General features: G+C 39.0%; 1 protein-coding gene across 6 annotated transcripts in view; it reads right to left on the bottom strand.

The window, feature by feature from the left end:
* Positions 1-260: 260 nt before the first annotated feature.
* The window catches only part of samsn1b (SAM domain, SH3 domain and nuclear localisation signals 1b), a 30785-nt gene continuing 11819 nt past the window's right edge, over positions 261-19226 (bottom strand). For 5 of the 6 annotated variants that reach the window (XM_017711914.2, XM_017711917.2, XM_017711916.2 and 2 more), the window contains 9 exons: positions 18514-18637; positions 16974-17347; positions 13807-13881; positions 13396-13524; positions 11397-11529; positions 8655-8806; positions 7499-7705; positions 6914-7064; positions 261-1841 (listed from right to left, as the gene is read on the bottom strand). In XM_017711914.2, coding sequence (XP_017567403.1) covers positions 1657-1841; positions 6914-7064; positions 7499-7705; positions 8655-8806; positions 11397-11529; positions 13396-13524; positions 13807-13881; positions 16974-17347; positions 18514-18637 — 1530 coding nt within the window. In that variant the 3' untranslated portion in view covers positions 261-1656. Of the gene's footprint in view, positions 1842-6913; positions 7065-7498; positions 7706-8654; positions 8807-11396; positions 11530-13395; positions 13525-13806; positions 13882-14788; positions 14983-16973; positions 17348-18513; positions 18638-19226 lie in introns of those variants that run through there. The other variant, XM_017711920.2, reaches the window with a different exon arrangement.

The raw sequence follows: 19226 nt of genomic DNA, 5'->3' as shown, positions 1-19226 counted from the left end.
AGATCACTTTACTCACCATGTTGTGCGTCATTCATAATTCTGAAACCGAGTTCTGGCTGTTTCTTTTTTTTTTAAGTCCACATTGTCCCCAGAAGATTTGGGAACTGTGCTTGTCCTCAATCCTCAATCTTAATCCCAATCTCAGTCATTTGACAGTAAGTGCTTTCTCCTGTTTAGCAGCGCCTGTGTGCCCCCCCCCCAACGTCCCGCCCCACCCCACCGACAAAACACTTTCCTGTAAAGAATCATGACTAAACATCTGTATTTTGTACTTTTATTGAAGAAAATATATCAGGTTTGTGTAGCAGTTCATTCACTGGATCTATCGAGTAAAGCAGAGTTCAAACAGTATATATCTCTTTCACTTGTATTATTTACAACATATTTACAGTACATTTGCTAAACTCCATTAATACTCCTGATTTATTTCTTCATGGCTTCCCCTTTTATACTGGGATGTATGCAAAGTTTGGGCACCCATAGTCAAACTTTTTTAAGTGAAAATAAGCACATGTCCTCTAGAGAACGCACTTCTGCACATTTTACTGTACAAATACTGTTTGTTTGCTGAATTTAACATATTGGGGAAATAAATTGCAAATGAAAATGTGGCGTGTGTAAAAGTACAGCACATTTTCTGTGGCGTCATTTATTTTTTTTCCAATATGTTAAAGCTATGTAAGATTTGCATATTTGGTGGAAGTGTGTAACTGCATGCAATGTGTGGAAGAACATGTGTGGGTTGTGCTTTGGCCCCCTTCCCCGAACGGATGAATCTGATGAATGAATGAGAATTAAGTTCACATCCATTCTTGGATGTGTCTTCTGAGAAAGTAAGTAAATTACCTTTTTATATATATATAAATATATATATAATCGTTGTTGTTGGAAGAAATTAGAAAATCTTGTATCTTCATTTTTGACGTTTTTTGTTTTATGATGAATGGACTAAAATCACATGGAAAAAGTTCTGGTTCCATTGACTTACATTAAAAGTAGAGTAGTTTTTTTTCTTGTCCTGTAAAGATGAAATGAGGTTGTCTTCAACAATAACAACTATATATGTGTGTGGGTGTGTGTGTGTGTGTGTGTGTATATATATATATATATATATATATATATATATATAATATAATTTTGCATTTGAGACCTTAACGTCAAGCTGGATCGTCTTTTTGAGTGTCAAATACATAAAGATGTATGACAAAAATGTTATTTCAGGCTTTACAGGGCGACTTGCAGCAACACCATATTTTAGTGTGTTTTCTTCCTCCTGAATTCAGTAATGCTCCTTCTTTCAGTTTGAACAAAAGCTACATACTGGCACTTTAAACTCTGGAAATAAATGGAAATTGATGTGTTAACTTATTTTCATTTAGAAAGTCAACAAAACACTTGACTGGTTCAAACTTTTGCATACACCTGTCTATAGTCACTGGCATAAATAAGCAAACATCACGTGAATATTCTTCAGCCAGAATCCAAAACTAGGGATTCATTCACATCTCAAAACTGAACAAAGGCTTTGGATACACAGTCAGAACGACAAAAGTAATGTCCTGACTTGCACAGGCAGCACCGGGTCTGTTTCAGGTCATCGGCCGGACGTGCTAAGTGGGAGGTTTAAAGGGTATGCTGGGTAGAAACTGAGTGTGGTTAGACCTCAGCTGGCGGTGGCTCGAGAGATGGCAGGTGGTTCTCTGCGTCCTCTTTGCTGTTGTCGGAGCAGTCTGAAGCGATGTAGCAGCCCGAGTCTCGGGGGCAGTCGTTCAGCTCCACTTTGACTGGGTCGGTGGGAGACATGGGCTCAGGTTCACCTTCACCATCTTTCTGACTGTTAACTGAAAAAGAACAGAACCATGTTTTACTGCTCTTGAAAAAACTCTCTTCCAAAAAAAGACATTCCTTGTCAAAGAAGCGAAAGAGCCTTAAAATACTGTATTATAATATTAAATAATTTGATGTACTATGTAAACATGGCTGAAGTTCACTCTCCAATCCATGCAGTCCATATTTATAAACCTGCCTGTACAAGTAATCCAGTTTGAATTCATTTGTCTGTGATGTCATGAAAAACACATTTACATAAATCTGCCTATTCAGTCAAAAGCAGTTAGGCCCCACCCAACCATGGTGAAGTTATAAGGAGTGTTTCAGCTTGCACTGCTTTTTAGATGAGGCAGAATGGAGGTCCTTTACATACTGCAGTCTGCAAAAGTTTGAACACCCCCAGTCAAATGATGTGTTTTGTTTTCTGCAGAGACCAAATTTAAATATGATAAAAATATGCACATTGTTAGCTATTTGTTTAACACTTTGGGGGGAAAAAATGTGAATTTTGAATGTGCCATAAGTTTTACACAGGCCCCTTTTCATGTTTTATTTTTTACAGTGTGCATTTAAATGAGCAGAAGTGTGTTTTCTGTAGAGTATGTGATATGAAATATGTCATTTGACCAGGGGGCCCATACTTTTGCATATGACCATATACCAGCCTTAAAGGCACAGTTACACCAACAGCCAGATTCTAAAGGATAAATAGAAGTTTGAAAGTAACTTAAGTATACAAAATAAAGTGCAAATATAGGATATGGGCCCTTGAATTTAAAAAAAGTCCTATTTGTGTTTCAGTTCCTTCAAAGACGCCTGATTAAACATCTGTATTTTTTTCTTTCTTTTTTAAAGCATATGTTAATATGTTTGTTCTTCAGTGGGTGGTCTGCCTACTTTACATAGGACATAGGCGGCTTCACATGCTGTCTAAAACATCTTGTTCTGTATGTGCTTTTGACAAATGGAAGGTAAAAAGCTGTTTTTTTGGAGTCAGTTTGAGGTAGGGCGTCTGATCTTGTGTAACTAGATGATAGATAGTACCTCAACCACAGCAAACTCACCCCTGAGTTCATTTCCTGTCAGTAACTGAGCTCTTGCATCACGGCCTGCGTGTCTTCACTGACTCTCTCTGTTTTTCTCGCGTCGTTTTGTGAGCTGTTTTTCCCCCACTTCACTAGAATTAAGGTACTACAGCCTCAGGGGGGATGTATCATGAAGGGGGATTTCTAGGTTAGTGAGAAAACATTTTCAAATGAATGCTGCCTTCAGCAGGACCCCGGGTAAATTTGTCCAGCTGAACTCAGCAGGAATTTTAGCTGAAAGCAAACTCAGCTTGCTAATCTATTAAACCCTTGATTTACCTTGGAAAGATGTCCCTCAGAGAGTAGATTTTTTTCTGATATATTTCACAATTTTACACAGGAACTGTTAACATTACAGCAGTGAAAGTCGGCAGCCACTGTACTGTAAAAGCATGAAGTGGAGTTGTGCATTGTGGTAGGTTATGAAGGCTGTGTGCTACAGTAAGCTAACTGTAAGGTATTTTGTATGTAGTATAGCAGACAATAAAGGATACTTAATATGTACTTAAGTAGACCAACTAAAAAGTAGTTAAGGTATAATGTGACAGTGCACAAAGAGCAGTTATTGTGAGCTACAGTAGGCTAGCTGTGTGGTACAGAAAGCTAACTGAGGGCACTCATTGCATTCTGTAGCAAACTAACTGTAGGATACTGTGTAGCATAGAAAGCTGACTAGAGGCTCATTTTCATGCACTGTAGGTGAACTGAACTGTATTGTGTACCAAGCTATGTACAGTCGTGCTATTGTGTATTATAATACCCTAAATATAAGGTAGTTATTGTATACTGTAGTGGGCTAGTTGTTGCGTAATATAGTGAGCCATCTGAAAGGTAGTTTTTGTGTAGTGAGGTACTCAACCAAGGATAGTTATTACCTACTATAGGAAGAGAAAAGAAAGATTATTACAGTGACAGACTATATAAAAGACTTTTGGTGAAGTAGCACTGGCCAGTATGGCAACATTATATCTTTACTGTGATAAGTGATGTCACGATACAATTCAATATGCTTTTCTGAACGTTGTAAAGAGGACAAAATTACTCCCGTTTACCTGGATTAGTGCAACATAGTATGTCAAATATTGAATAAAAATCATTGTGTTAAAAGTTTTTGATTGTATTTTTTCACTGTAGCACTGTGGGTTCTTTTGCCTTGGTTCCAACTGATCAAACATGACATAAAAAAAGTTATTTTAAAATTTTTTATAAATATCCTGTATCGCAATATATTTTCATTGCATCAGTCACCTCTATTGTGAAGTACAGTAGGTTGACTGGTACTGTATTGTGTAGAAAGCTAACTAAAGGGTAGTTACTGTGTTTTATATTATGCTGAAGTTGTGTACTACAGTTTGCTAACCAGAGGGTAATATTTGTGTACTATTGGCTAAGTGAAGGCCAGTTATTGCGTACTGTAGTGTCCTAACTAGAGGGCAGTTTTTTGTACTATTGGCTAACTTATTGTCTAGTGTGAGCAACATGACGTCTAGATATTGTGCACTGTAATACATTGAATGAAAGGTAGTTACTGTGTACTGTAACAGGCTAACTAGGGGGTGGTGTCTGTGTACTACAGTAAGCTAACTGAAAGAGAGTTTTTGTGTAGTGAAGTACACAATAGCTGTTTGTACCAAGCTAATCATGTAAGAATTATTTCGTTGAAGGTTTATTGCCTTCATTAGCTTTGTAAATAGGAGGACAAAATTAGCTGGTGATGCATAAAGCTGCTTTATGTTAGCCGGGCAAGCTAGTTTGGTTAGCAATAGCTTCTAGCCAGCGCCTTCTAGTCAGGCCAATTGGACATGCTAAATTGTCCCTAGGTGTGCATGTGTGAGTGAATGTGTATGTCTGTCTGCCCTGCGATGGACTGGCGACCTGTCCAGGGAGTGTCCTGCCTTTTGCCCAATGACAGCTGGGATAGGCTCCAGTACCCACCCACAACTCAGAAGGAGAAGCAGCTTAGAAGGTGTGTGTGTGTGTGTGTGTGTGTGTGTGTGATTGTTCACAAGTGAACATACAGTATTTGTATTTTTTTTTTTTTGTAGGGGTATTTATCAAATGGTGAACAAGTACTATAGTATACTACACAGGTGTATGTTGTGTACTATAGTAAGCTGAACGAACTAATTGTGTAGCACACAAAGCTAACTGTAGACTAACTGTAGGCTAAGGGTTCTACCGAAAGCTAACTGAAGAGTTGTCATTGTGCATTGTACTACGGCCAAACTCTGGCGTGGACTCCTGCACACAGCCGGATGTAGCATGTCTTTTGTCTTTTATCTTCAGCCTCTCAGCAGCAGCCCACATACTGTGGTTAGGTCACTTTGTGCACTGCACGTTTTTCAGTACAACAGTACCGTAGCACTCTGTCTCTTCCTTATCTTGGCCATTTTGTTGATTAACATGGCTCTAATTAGGCCAGGTCTCTGATTAGTCTTTAGCCTTTCACTAGCTCTCCTATGAAAAGTTGACTGAGGCTCAAGGCTGACCTTCAGTGCAGGATTTGAAGCGCAAAAAAAGTAACAAAGTAAATCCTGTGACTCTGCAAACCTGCTCTAGTTCTAGCAGGCGTGTGTGTGTGTGTGTGTGCTGTAGTTGCCAGAATCCACTTTTTTAGGTCTGACAGCCTAGATAAGACTTTGGTTTCACCAAGATTTCTTCACGCTGGTCTATTGTTGTGCTGAACCTGAACCTAACACCTGGGACGTGGGAAGTGAAGGTGCTGAGAGTGGGAGTGCGGCAGCACCTCCAGATTTCAGGGTTGGTTAACTGTAGCTCCTAAAAATAACTCTGAAAAAAAAAACCAATCTGAACTTGAAACTAATTTGAATGTGTTAAAGCTCCTATCTCCTCATTCTAGAGTTTATATTTTTGTGTTTTATTTAAATAAACCCTGCATTAGCTCTGAACTGTAGTGTAGAGCTGTGTGTGGAGAGCTGTAGGCCATTTCTGAGCCAAAAGCTGCCTAATATCACTTTTAAATTAGTTTATCAACTGATATATCTCCTGCTCGGTGTGTGTTGGAGTGCATGACTCAACTGGTTACCGCTTCTCACATCAACAATCTGATTGGACGTCACACAACTAACTTGCATAAAGTTCCAGAAGGAAAGAGCAGAGTAATCAGGGTGTGCATCAGCGATTTAATGTGTCAGTTATGTGGGTATATTTTTGGTTCTTGCCACATCTGTCTCAAAAAATTTTAATTTTAAAAAAGCTAATAATTTTACACAACTTCACTGTTAAAATTTCAGCTCCCCCAACTTAAAACACCTCGTCCCTGCACCACACAGAAATGTGGCAATCTTTTCTTTCCTAAGCTAGCACTGTACTTCAAAAGAAAATACATTTCAAAGCAAAATGATTTCTTTATGGCGAAAACCTAGAGGTGGTTTAAGTCTGTTAAATGAGTTGTGTGCTGCTTACTTTCTGAAATCCTACTTACCACATCATTAGTTCGGAGAACTCGGCCTTTACTGTGATTGGTGCTAATTACTGTACGAGTCATTTTGAAATCCGCCGACTGTGATTTGTCCTAATTACTGCTTCAGTCATTCTGAGACCTCCATCTTGGCTGTGATTGGTCCTAATTATCACGTTATTCGTTCTGAGACCTCCCACCTCCCCCTGACTCTGACTGGCTCATTGCACAAAGTGGGCTTCCAGAGGAACCGAGACGTTCTTCTTAAGTAGACAACAGTGTGTTTAATGGTAGTTTGGTTTTGTTTGGTTATTTGAATATGCTTAATTAAATTTGATTAAAATTGATGAGCGGCTGTGTTAAATTTTAGCTAAACTTAAAAGTTTACCTATTGTAACTAAGGCTTTGTCACCCCCTCTGGTGCAAATGAAAACTGACATACTGAATATTTCACAGTAAAATCATGCTTATCGGTTTGGTTTATGTTGTTTGGGTCTGGTTATAATGGAACTACATATTTTCAATGACTTTGCTCCTCTGTATGGAACTGTATGAATATTAGGAGCCCATCACTCACGTTCTGCATCCTGTAGACACTCGGTAGCTGCCAGCAGTCTTTGCCTGTGCTCTGGGTCAGTCACATTCAGTTCAATCAGGTGCTGCTCTTTCAGGTCCTTCAGATCTTCCACTGTCTGATAGCCATTCAGCAGCAAGGAGGAAGCAAGATCCTGTAGTGAGATGGGGTACAGACCGGATATGACACCTTTAGATGGTACAGTACAGAGACAGCAAGGAGGGTTCTCACTTAAAATAGTTTCATGTCTTTTTAGAGTATCAGATGCCGTTATCAAAGGATACACTTTCAAGCTGAGCCCACTCAAATTTCCTGAATAACGCATTTCCACTGTTATCTTGATGATCTCTCACTGATATGCTGTAAGTGTCTTATCCTGTGACCTGCTTACCAAAATGGGTTTGATTCACCAGACTTGCCAAAATGCTTTATCTGGTGAGCCTGATAAGGTCTCATAGTGCTCACTGCTCATTTTAAAACAGGAAAGTGCTGGTTCTTAGCCTTTTCTCTCTCAGCATTTCATTGGCAGAAAATCAAAGTCACGTAAGAAAATGAGGCTTAAGTCAAGCTAACTGTAAGTAATGGCACCTCAAGGTTGAGCCTCTCAAGGAGCTCCTGGAGGGTTTTGGGCCGTGGCCTTCTGCTCTTTCTGTTGGTTCGCATCCTCTGCATTGGCACAGGCTCTTCTGGCAGAACGTCCACATAGATGAATTTAAAGTTTCCCACTTTGCCATTCAGCATGCCTGTCCATATGCCCATGGGGGGCTTGCTGATGATGTCAATCACATCTCCAACCTGAGTGAGCAGGATGTTCAGCAGTGTGAGCATGGTTATAATGAGGAAAGCATTATGTCAAGCCACACACAGTTAATGAGGTTATAAAACTCTTGTAAGTTGGCTGAATGTTTCAATGTTTTTAGCTGCTTTTATTCTGAATGAGTAGTGATGAGCCCTATGAACCAGTGTGAATGGAGGAAAACATACTAGAACAGTTTCAATGGAGGACAATTCTAGATCAGTGTGAAAGGGGTAGACATTCTAGAACACTCTGAATGAAGGTGAACATTCTATAATGGTGTGAATGAAGGAGAACATTCTAGAACTGTGTGAATCAGGGAAAAGGATCTAGATCACTTTGAAAAGGGCAGGGCATTCTGTATGAGTAGGAATGGTGAAGAACATTCTAGAACAATGTGAAATGGGAGAAATAATCATAGAACAGTTTGAATAGAGATTAACTGTAGAACAGTGAATGGAGGACAGCATTCTAGAATAACAAATGGTGGAGAACATTCTAGATTCTAGAACAGTATGAATGGTGGAGAACATTCTAAAACAGTGTGAATAGGGGGAAACGTTCCAGAACAGTGTGAATGGAGGAGAACATTGCAGAACCATGTGAATGGGGGAACTAGAAATTAGGATTCTAGAGGACTTTGAAAAAGGGCAGAACATTTATATACAGCAGCATGAAGAGGGAAGACAATTCTGGAGGATAACATTCTAGATTCTAGAACATTCTAGAGCAGTGGTCTCCAACCTTGGTCCTGAAAGGCTACCTTCCAGCAGAGCCTAGTTCCAACCACAATTTTCTACCCATTTTCCAGCTAATCAACCTCTTCCCAAGTCCCTGATTTTTCTGGATCAGATGTATTGGAGACCACTATTTTAGAGACGCACAGTTAGACACACAAACGTTACAGAACGTTGGGTCAATGTGCTCTGGGCTTTATGTGGTCATTACCTTGAGTTTGAGGGACTCTGTGTCGTATGGGCTTGGGACAAAGTCAGTGTGGACCTTCGCTCGGCCGCAGAACTGCCCTGTGTAGGGGAGTTCCTCTTCCAGCCTCAGACTGTCTCTGTTACTGGAACCATCAGAGCCACTTGTGACACCACCTAAAGAACAGCAACATCTTAGGGTGTTTTCCCACTTCGGCCATTTCAGTATTTTTAAGTGTTAAACCACCAAGTCACTGTGTCCTCTGCACATCTGAACCCGTCAAATGAACAAAAAGACCTTCTAAACGGACTCAAAAATGAACTGAACCCAGTCTGCCTTAAAGCTTAATGTACATAGTCATATTCAAATGAGTGGGAATCCCAGTCATTTTATTGGCTTTGTTATGAAAGTAAGTTAACACATTCTCTACAGAGAACACCCTTCTGCATCACCCTTACTTTTCATTACTGTTTATTTGCTCGATTTAACAAAAACTGGAAACTGGGAAAAAAAAAACAGAATGTGGCATTTGCAGATGTTATAGCATATTTTAGATTTTATGCTTTATTTTGTGTTAAACTGAGTAAATAAATAAAAAAGTGTGCAATAAAATTTGTATAAAAGTACTACATTTAAGTTTGTTCCCTGTAGAGGCTGTATTAACTCATTTTCACTTAGGAAAGGAGGAAAAAACATTTGACCAGGGGTGTTTGCATATATGACTGTACACTGCCACAGGCTTAACAGTAAAAACGAACTATTCAGGATGCTAAGTGCGATGCACAGCTGAACCTCTTGCCTGTGGTGAAACCGCTTTAACACTGTCATTTATTGACAGAACACACACACACATTTTCTAAGCCGCTTCTCCTTCTGGGTTGCAGAGGGTACTGGAGCCTATTCCAACTGTCACTGGGTAAAAGGTGACAAGTTATTTAATGTATAGTATAATATAGTGCAATAAATTAAAATACAATGTTCACAAACAAATAGTTTTGATGATATCATGACCATTTCTTCAACGTTGATGCTCTATTTTACCATGAATTCTAACATGGCTTAGCCTGTCAGATCTGTTATGTGATGAACAACACACATGGTCTGAGATCTTATAGGAGTGCCCTTTAAAGTGTGCTTACATTGTGAACAAAAGGGTCATTTGCAACTGGTTCCCTTTGAAGTTCACTTTAACTGAGCTTTGTTCATTTGAAAAGAATCCATAAAGAGCATTAATGTGATGGGTTGTCAAAAGACTTAAGCTAAATGTGTCCCCCTTACCACTAGTCAATCAGCCAGGACATGTTTGGTGTCAGAAATTTGCCTCATTAGCATTGATCTAGAGCTCAGAGACTAATGTAGCTAACGAATAATTGAATTTGGACTTAGACTCCGAAAAATATCTTGGTTGCCACTTTATATGTAGTAAATATATAGAATAGTTCTCATTTTTATACAGTTGCACAAATATTATGATTATCATATTTCTTGACATCGCGACCCTGACGGAGAAGCGGCTTAGAAAATGGATGGATGGATGGATATTTCTTGACATTGTTACTGGTTTTAAGTCATTTTATTAAGAGACATTATCTCACTATATTACCAGATATTTTGCTAGTTTCAAGCATATATCTGAAAATAAGTTAATGTTTAGAAGTCATTGAAATTTTAGAATATTCTTACAACAATCGCAAAATAAGAAATTCTAGATATTATGAATAGAGTTAAGATTATTTCACTAGATAATGATATACACTATTTAGCCAAAAGTATGTGGACGTATATGAGCTGGACATCCCCTGGAGTCCCTCCACATCAAACTCACAAAACAATGCTTTGTGCACACAGGCACAGTCATGCTGGAAAAGAGTCTTGCCTAAACTGTTGCTTCAAAATTGGAAGCATATAATTGTCTAAAATGTCTTCTGTAGCATTAACTTTACCCTTCACTGGAACTAAGGGGCTGAACCCAAACACTGAAAAACAGCCCCAGACCATTATCCCTCCTCCACCAAACTTTACTATTGGCACTATGTGCTCTGGTAGTTGGTGTTCTCCTGTTTCCACTGCTCCAGAGTCCAGCAGCAGCATGCTTTGGCATTGTGCATAGAGGCTTGTGTGTAACTACTCGGCCATGGAAACCCGTTTCATGAATCTCTTGGCACACAGTTCGCAACACCAGCACTTACAGTTGACCAGGACAGATCTAGCAGTGATTTCTTTAATACAACCTATTTTACTGCCAGTGTTTGTCTATGCAGACTGCATGGCTATGTGATTGATTTTATATACATTCTAGCAATGGCTATAACTGAAACACTTGAAGTCAATAATTAGACATGTCCATATACTTTTGGCCATATAGTGTAGCATTGTCTGTAATATAAAGAAGTTAAATTAGGATTAATAAACAAGTCAACCTGCCTTGAGGTAAGCATGTAATGATTTAGGCATGCAGTTTGTATGATGCTTGTTAGCTACATTAGCCTCATAGCCACATAGCAGACTTTTGGATAATAAACACGTATTGGCTGATCAAATACAAGGAGTAAGGAGTGAGTGGCTTTGACTCGTAACCTTTTAAATAGCATATTTTCTATTTCCGTCAAACCAGCCTTGATGTTAAACCTCAGTGTCATGCATCTGTTTCACTCTAAACAGTGGTTAGCATCATATCATAAATTATGCAAATCGCCTAGAAACTGTTGACCCAAGTGGTTGACATTAGCATTCATTCTGAAAGGGATCATGAAAGCAAAAGCTTACTGGAAGTGCTTTGGCCGCTGTGCAGACTGTAAAGACTTTCCACTGAGTTACTGGACATTTTGCAGTCTTTGGCCAAGGCATCACTCGTAGCAGCCTCTCCTTCTCCTTCATGGTCTCTCTCCAGGTCTTCTCCCTGCGAAAACCACACAGATAACTATCTGCAACTGCAAACAACTTGCTCTTAATTGGTTAACCTGGTTAAATAAAGGTTTACCCAAAGTTCTATTTATACAGAATTATTTATATACTGAGTGGCCACCCACTAGTGCCTTTAAAGTTGCTGTTAGGGAGAAGAGGCCATGCTAATGTCATTGCGTGTTTAATTCCACATGTGCCAAAGCGGCTCAAGATGCCGGTTTATCCAAGGACGTGGCCTTACACTGGCAGGCAAAGTCTTTAATCCATAAGAGCTGCCTTGCCATATATAACTGAGACGTGGGCCATGAGTGTAATCCACCTATGTGTGCTCCTGAGCGGCTGTTTATAGTAAATAAGCAATGGGTTTCCTGTGTATCGGAGAAACGGCCTGCAACACTAATCATAGGACTCTAACTAGGCCTTTAGAACGGAAGTTGTATAGTCACTACAACTACAGTTACTGTACAAAAGTTAGACTACCCTTCTTTTATTATATTGCCAGTCATAAACCACCAGCAAAAAAGCAGAAAACATAACAGAACAATTGTTCTACAACTAAATATGTTATCAGATTTGTCAAAATTTGTGTTCACACTTTATCTTCCACCTTGCTTTAGACAACCTTTAAAGTTGACGGCTGTGTTGACAGGAAATTAAATAAATAAAGGGCTGTTTCTGACTTTTGCACCGTGATGTGATTGAACTGTTTACAATGAAACCAAAGTGGGGATGGCTGACACAGGGGCTGGTTGGCACACTGAAACTGGGGTTGGTCGGCCTGTGTCAGCCTGACCAAGTCATATTTTATGCTGCACACATACTAAATAGAATACTAATAATGCAGCAGAGCTTTAGGCCAAGGGTGCTCAATCCTGGTCCTGGAGGTCTACCACCCTGCACCCTGAGTTTAGCACCAACCCAAATTTAACACACCTGCTCGAGGTAATGAAGGCTTTCAGGAGGCCCATTTGAGGCAGGTTTGTTTGATGTGGATTCTTCAGGGTGGTAGATCTCCAGGACCAAGACTGAGCACCCCTTGGTTTAGGTCATTTGATGATAAGTGAGTCTGAAGATGAAACCTACACAAACTATTTTTGTATTGTACAATATATTGTATTTTCTATTTAAGAAGAATTAACGTCAGTACAAGCCAATAATGATCATCATTATGGTTCAAACATGTTATTTGATTGCAACTGACTGTTTGCATTTGTACTAAATTCTCTGATTATTTTCATTTCATTCTTTGAAACTGTAGCCCTTTAATGTTGTGCCAAATGCCCCCATGATGTGCTGGGGCTGGTCAGCACAGTAGGTGCACGATATGAATTTATTCATGATTGCACTAATTCCAATACATATTTGCTTTAGCTTTAGTTAAGATGTTCAGCTTTCATTTGGCACAAACGTATGCAAAAATGTTTGCACCTCCGGTCAAGAGACATTTGCTAAGTGAAAGTAAGTTATTACATTACATCCTTTATGGACAACATCTTAAAGCACAATTGCTGTTTGTTTGCTGATTTTAATGTACTGTGAAAAAAACTGGCCTGTGCAAAACTTAACACTTCAAAAAGCAACAAACCCATGTCATTTGACCAGGGGACCTCTTTTGCATACAGCCGTATACCTGGACATACAGCAGAATGTACTGTTTCTGCACTTGTTTATCACTTGTAAAAAGTGATCCTCAGTATGTTTCCTGATTGTGACCATAAATACCTGTTTTCATACATCAGCGGTTGGAAAGTTGAGATATTCTTCAGCGATAGGTTCACACGAAACGCTCAGAAAAAAGCAGACGCTGCAAAAACACAAGAAGAAAAAAAAAAACAGTGTCGCTTTGATCTTCAGCACTCACCATTTCCTCTGACAGAGCCTTAACATATTTCCTCCCCATCTTCTTGCGCATGGTCAAGGAGATGGCTTTCATCTTCTTTCCTATTCCTCCCTTGCTGGGCTCTCCTTCAGGAGACTCTCCGTCAGCACCCTGTCCATTCAAACCCAAAGGTTAATAAGTCTGCTATGAAGAGCAGAAAGGATTCTGTCACCCAGTTGCCTTAAAAGTTTGAGATAATTGAACTTCTAATAGTGAGTTAAGAGAACAATAATCTAGTTTACATTCTGTTAATCAAAGTTTAACATTTTAAGACAACCAAGTTAACTTTTTGCAAGTTAAAATGCTGAATCATTGTTTACAGTGTAGAAGCTATGATGCAAGAAGACCACTGAAGCATCTTCGCTTCTATAAACAGCAAGCAGAAACATTTACCGATGTTCCTTCATGTTCTTCTGGTTTTGGTGACTGATGTTTGGAACTCTCAAATCTTCCGAAGCTGGAGGAACGCTGTTTAAGACAAGTTCACAATGTTGTTTGACACAGTTATAGAGAATCAAGGTTTTGTATACTTAAATAAAAACCTACACTCTTAAAAATAAAGGTGCTAGGATATATTCTTGGGTCATTCCAAGAAGAACCATGCTTAGAACCATTTGTATGAAAGTGAAGAACCTCTTGAAAATTCCAAAAAGAGCTCTTAAATGGCTAAATAACCTTTGCAGTAGGTGAAGAACCTTCATACCTGGAAGAGGGTCTCTACGCTCAACCATATTTAATTTACACACATGGCTACTTCGGGATCGTAAATGGTTCTAAAAGGTAGAAAAACCCTTTTCAGTGTGTTCTTTCGTATCACTCGTCCACCTGTTTGTCTTGACCTTCGCTAAATGGCACAGTATTCCATTAATAATGGTGTATAAATGGTACTACTGTACTACTGATACTGTAATTATAGTAAAAGCATATTTGTCCACTTCCCATAAACAAGGATGCAAAGTAACTAATGATTATAGTGAAAGCATAGTGCTGCTATTATTATATGTGGTACAAACAATACCATTTTAATATAGGCATACAGAGGTGTGTGCAAAAGTTTTGGCACCCCCGGCTAAAGTACGTGCGAAAAAGGTTACGCATCCTTTACAGAAACACATTTTAATACACAATTGCTACTTATTACTGGCACACAAAATGTGGCCTTTGAAGACGTTATGGCACATAACATAACATAGCAAATAAACAGAACTTGTGCATTAAAGATTTAAAGACAAATGCTGTATCTAAGCTGTAGAGGATGCATTAACAGAACATGTCATTTGACCGGTGGTGTTCAGACTTCTGCACATAACTGTAGACAAAATGCCTTATTAAAAGAAAAGAGATGAAGAAGAAATTGAATTGTCTTCCTTTTTACCTTCGGCTTACTCCTTGGCTTGTCTGAGGCATTTGAAGCTCTCCTTTGCAGCATGACTTTCAGAATGTGTCACTTTTTTTTTTACAGAAAAACTGTTTTACATGACCGAAAGCACCTCACAGTTTCCAGCAGCTCAACGAATGCTTAGTCTCAGGGCAAAGAGACTCCTACACTTCCTCATCTGTGCACAGGATGTGAATAGCCCATCTGATCGCAAAGCTCAGTGCTCGGCTTCAGAGGAACAGCCATGAAGTAAATCACACTGAGAGCGTCGAGCATCATTATTATGTAATTAGGATGGCGAGTTCCAGGGTATTTCAGGAACTAGCTTCACACGAATGTCATGCACAGGAAAAAGGTTGACCAAGCATGTGTGCGAATTTTGTATCATTTCAACTGCAAGGCCTCTTATTCATGTGGTTCTATACATTCAAATTTAATAAGATAAAATGTCTAAATAGCCAGGTAGCTAACTTGCTAGCTTAAGTTTTTAGCTTGTTGTCCTCATCTTTGTCATTTGGGTTATCTATTCTCTCCATTGTAACAATGATTTGAAGACAGTTTCTACAGTTATACAGCTGCAAGAAGATACTCAGCTTGCTAGCAAAGACATGGCGTTAAGTTGGGAATTTATAGTTACCTTAGTCATTCAACCCTGACTGCTAGCCTAACCACTGATATAAAGGCCGATAAACACATTGAAACTAGCTTTGTGTAACTCTTACCTCAGCCATCAAGCAAAATAGTAAATTCTATCTTTATTCAGCACTAAATGGACAACAGAAACAAGTTTTTTAACACTTCAGCCACATAGAAAGCCAATTAAGGTAAAATGTCTAAATAGCCAGGTAGCTAACTTGCTAGCTTAAGTTTTTAGCTTGCTGTCCTCATCTTTGTCTTTTGGCTAGTCTGTTCTCTCCATTGTAACAATGATTTGAGAAGAGTTTTTACTGTTATATGGCTGAAATAAGACATTCGGCTTTGTAACAAAGTCATGGCCTTAAGCTGAGAATGTTTAGTTAACATAGTCATTCAATCCTGACTGCTAGCCTAGCCACTGATATACAGGCCTATAAAAACAACCAAGCTAGCTTTGTATAAATCTTCCCACAGCCATCAGACAAAATAATAAATTCTATCTTTATTCAGCACTAAATGGACAACAGAGACAAGTTTTTACCCTTTCAGTCACATAAAAGCAGCCAAACTTATATAGTGTAGTGTCGTATAGTGTCAAAATAGCCAGGTAGCTAACTTGCAAACTTTAGTTTTTGATTGTTGTCCTCAGCTTTGTTGTTTGTCATCCATCTCTCCATTGTAACAATCATTTGAAGAAAGTTTTTACAGTTATACATTTGCAAGAAGATATTCAGCTTCCTAGCAAAAAAGTGGCCTTACATTGAGGTCACATCATCTCGCTATTTTCTTCACTGGATAGCAAAAATCAGGCTAGTATGGGTGGTGCTGATTGGAAGGGAATGTGTAGTTTAACGTGTACTGTACGCTGTAATGTTTTTACATGACTTTTTTAGTATCTCTATGTAGTTTATTTTAGGAAGACGAAGTCTAGAGCTCTTATTTTTTAACTGACTCACACCTCCAAGGTTTGCGGTGTTAAAATTCACCTAGGTCCACAAGGGCTGCCTCACTTTGCTAACTACCTGGCTTCCCTCTGCTTTCAACAGTTAAGGGGAAAAAATAAAAAATAAATAGTCTGCCCCAGGCTGAAATCCAGGCTGAAGCAGCTGTAGTTTTTCAAAAGTTACTTTTAACTTCAAGACACATCATTAGAATGGGGGTTCTAGTCTTTAAAAAGGAAAATCTCATTCTAAGTACTATGCAGTGCCATTGTAGGATGCTAGTAAGCATGGTTACAGATGTAGTGATGGTTTCATTTTTATTTTGCCTATAGTGTTCCTTTCTGGAATGCACCCAAAAATACAAATGCGAAACTAATAACAAATAAAACATTTATGAAATTTGCATAACTATGACATCATACTAACTGGTCCTATTCACTTTCTTTGAACATTAGCCACCAAAGATGTATGGCTGGCTGAATATTCTCTCAAAGCAAGACATTGCTATGTATTAAAATTATTACATTATGTATTTAAAATGTTACAATATATTGATACCATATAATAATATATTTCATTTTCATAGGGAAGCACTGTGGACTCACCAGGGGGTCTGTCGTTTCCAGGTCAGGTGACTGGTCCTGCTTCAGGTGGTCCAGGCCATGGACCTCAAACCTGTCCCAGGCAGTGCCACAGGGCACATTGAAATTGAAGGCGTACAGGTGCTGGTCAGCTGTGGGTCTGTGGCAGGTGTGATAGGACAGTTCCCATACTGGAGAAGCATCCATGATGGTCCAGGTCTGGTGGAAAGGTCCTGGGCTCCAGGGACCCTCCATTTCCATTAAGCCCTTCTCTTTCGCTGGTTCGGGCTGCTGCTGTTGAAAGTGCTCTTTCCCGAGCTTCTTCTCAGGCTTTTTGGCAAGCCCTATGCAAGTTATGACTGGGCTGTGTTCTTTGGACACCGTCTGTGTCAGATGGCCTGGAAGAACTTATGGGTTTTAGTTTGAAATCCTCTTGCCATAATTTGAGCAGAATACTTTGAAAAAGTAGTGATGACTTAACACTGAATATACTGTCCTAAATATATTCAGTAATGTATTTCACTATAATACATAAAACGTAATGTATTCAGAATACATAGAATACATTTGGTATACATTTAAAATACATCTTCATATGGGGAAAACACTACAGCTGTAATTGGTATTTCATGAAAAATTCACACTTTTAAAATTATCAACATTATTTTGTCTCTTGTTGCCTAAACAATTCACCTTATCCAAAATACAAAATCTTGCAAATGTGACTATAAAGTGAGTAGCTATGTCATTTTCAAGTAATAGCATTTATGTAACTTGCCACAAAACACATGTCCAGTATAACACTGATGCTAAGCTTATCACTTGTAAGGTTCCATTGACTCTCAATAAAATCAGTATTGCAGAGATTAATAACTAATCATCACATTGATTTATCAGTCTACTCAGGCTTTAGCAGAGCTCAATAACACTGAGATTAATAACTGATCATTACATTGATTAATCAGTCTACTCAGGCTTTAGCAGAGCTCAGTAACACTGAGATTAATAACTGATCAACACATTGATTTATCAGTCTACTCAGGCTTTAGCAGAGCTCAGTAACACTGAGATTAATAACTGATCAACACATTGATTTATCAGTCTACTCAGGCTTTAGCAGAGCTCAGTAACACTGAGATTAATAACTGATCATCACATTGATTTATCAGTCTACTCAGGCTTTAGCAGAGCTCAGTAACACTGAGATTAATAACTGATCAACACATTGATTTATCAGTCTACTCAGGCTTTAGCAGAGCTCAGTAACACTGAGATTAATAACTGATCAACACATTGATTAATCAGTCTACTCAGGCTTTAGCAGAGTAAAGCTAAAATTTTTAAGTGGTTAATAAACTAGCACTGATGCTGTTTCTTTTAAAGATGGTATATAATTTTACAATTTAGTGGTTTCAACATACAAGTTTTTCAGTTTTCAAGAGATATTTCTGAGGAGATAGTTCACTTGTACAAAAAGAGTGAAGTTATTAAAAAATGTTTTATTATTATAATTGTTTGACCCTTGATAAATTGACTCATGTTTTCTGTGGAGGCAGTATCTCACCACTTGTGTCTGATGTATCCCTGCTCTCCTCTGTGCAGCTCTGACCACTCTTTTTCACTCGGACCAGTTTCTGGATCTTCTTTAGCGTGCCTCGTGCCTCACCTTCTCTCTCACCCTCACCGCCCTACAGACCACAGGCAGTTGGAGTAAGCAGTAAGTGGGCATGCGGGAGAAATCAAGAGATGTGTCCCACTGCTACCCACAGTTGACCTTTTTAATGCTCCGGTGATGGCCTGCCTCACCCTATTCATTCTCCTCAGCCTCTGAGCACAGGGGGCTCCATTATTGTCTGTGGCTTTTGGAAGATGCTTGTCTTTTCTTTTGGGATTTGCTGATCGACCTTCTTTAGTCAAAAAATGTCTGCATACCTTTGAATATCTAATATTTTTATAATCAATTTGAGTTGATTCTAACATTTCTAAAATCAATTCAATTAATGCTAGTCAATACTGAGGTCAGCAGGGACTGTTACTCTCTACTAACATCTTGCTGACCAGTAATCTGTGGAGATCCACAAATGTGCAAATTCTGCCAACTGCTTAAACCTTTATGGTCACAGAGAAACCTGTTTGCAGTAAAAATCAGCGGACAGAGTGGCAGAGTGGGTAGTGGGCTGTCCTCCAACCTCTGGCTGCATGACTGTGCCTGGCATGTGCTAAAGGGATTTAACAAGCTACTCAAAGCCATCTGTGCTGCATTACTAATAATGACCA

This window comes from Pygocentrus nattereri, chromosome 18 (assembly GCF_015220715.1).
Source record: "Pygocentrus nattereri isolate fPygNat1 chromosome 18, fPygNat1.pri, whole genome shotgun sequence".
NCBI lineage: Eukaryota > Metazoa > Chordata > Actinopteri > Characiformes > Serrasalmidae > Pygocentrus > Pygocentrus nattereri.
This window is presented reverse-complemented; position numbering and strand designations above follow the sequence as displayed.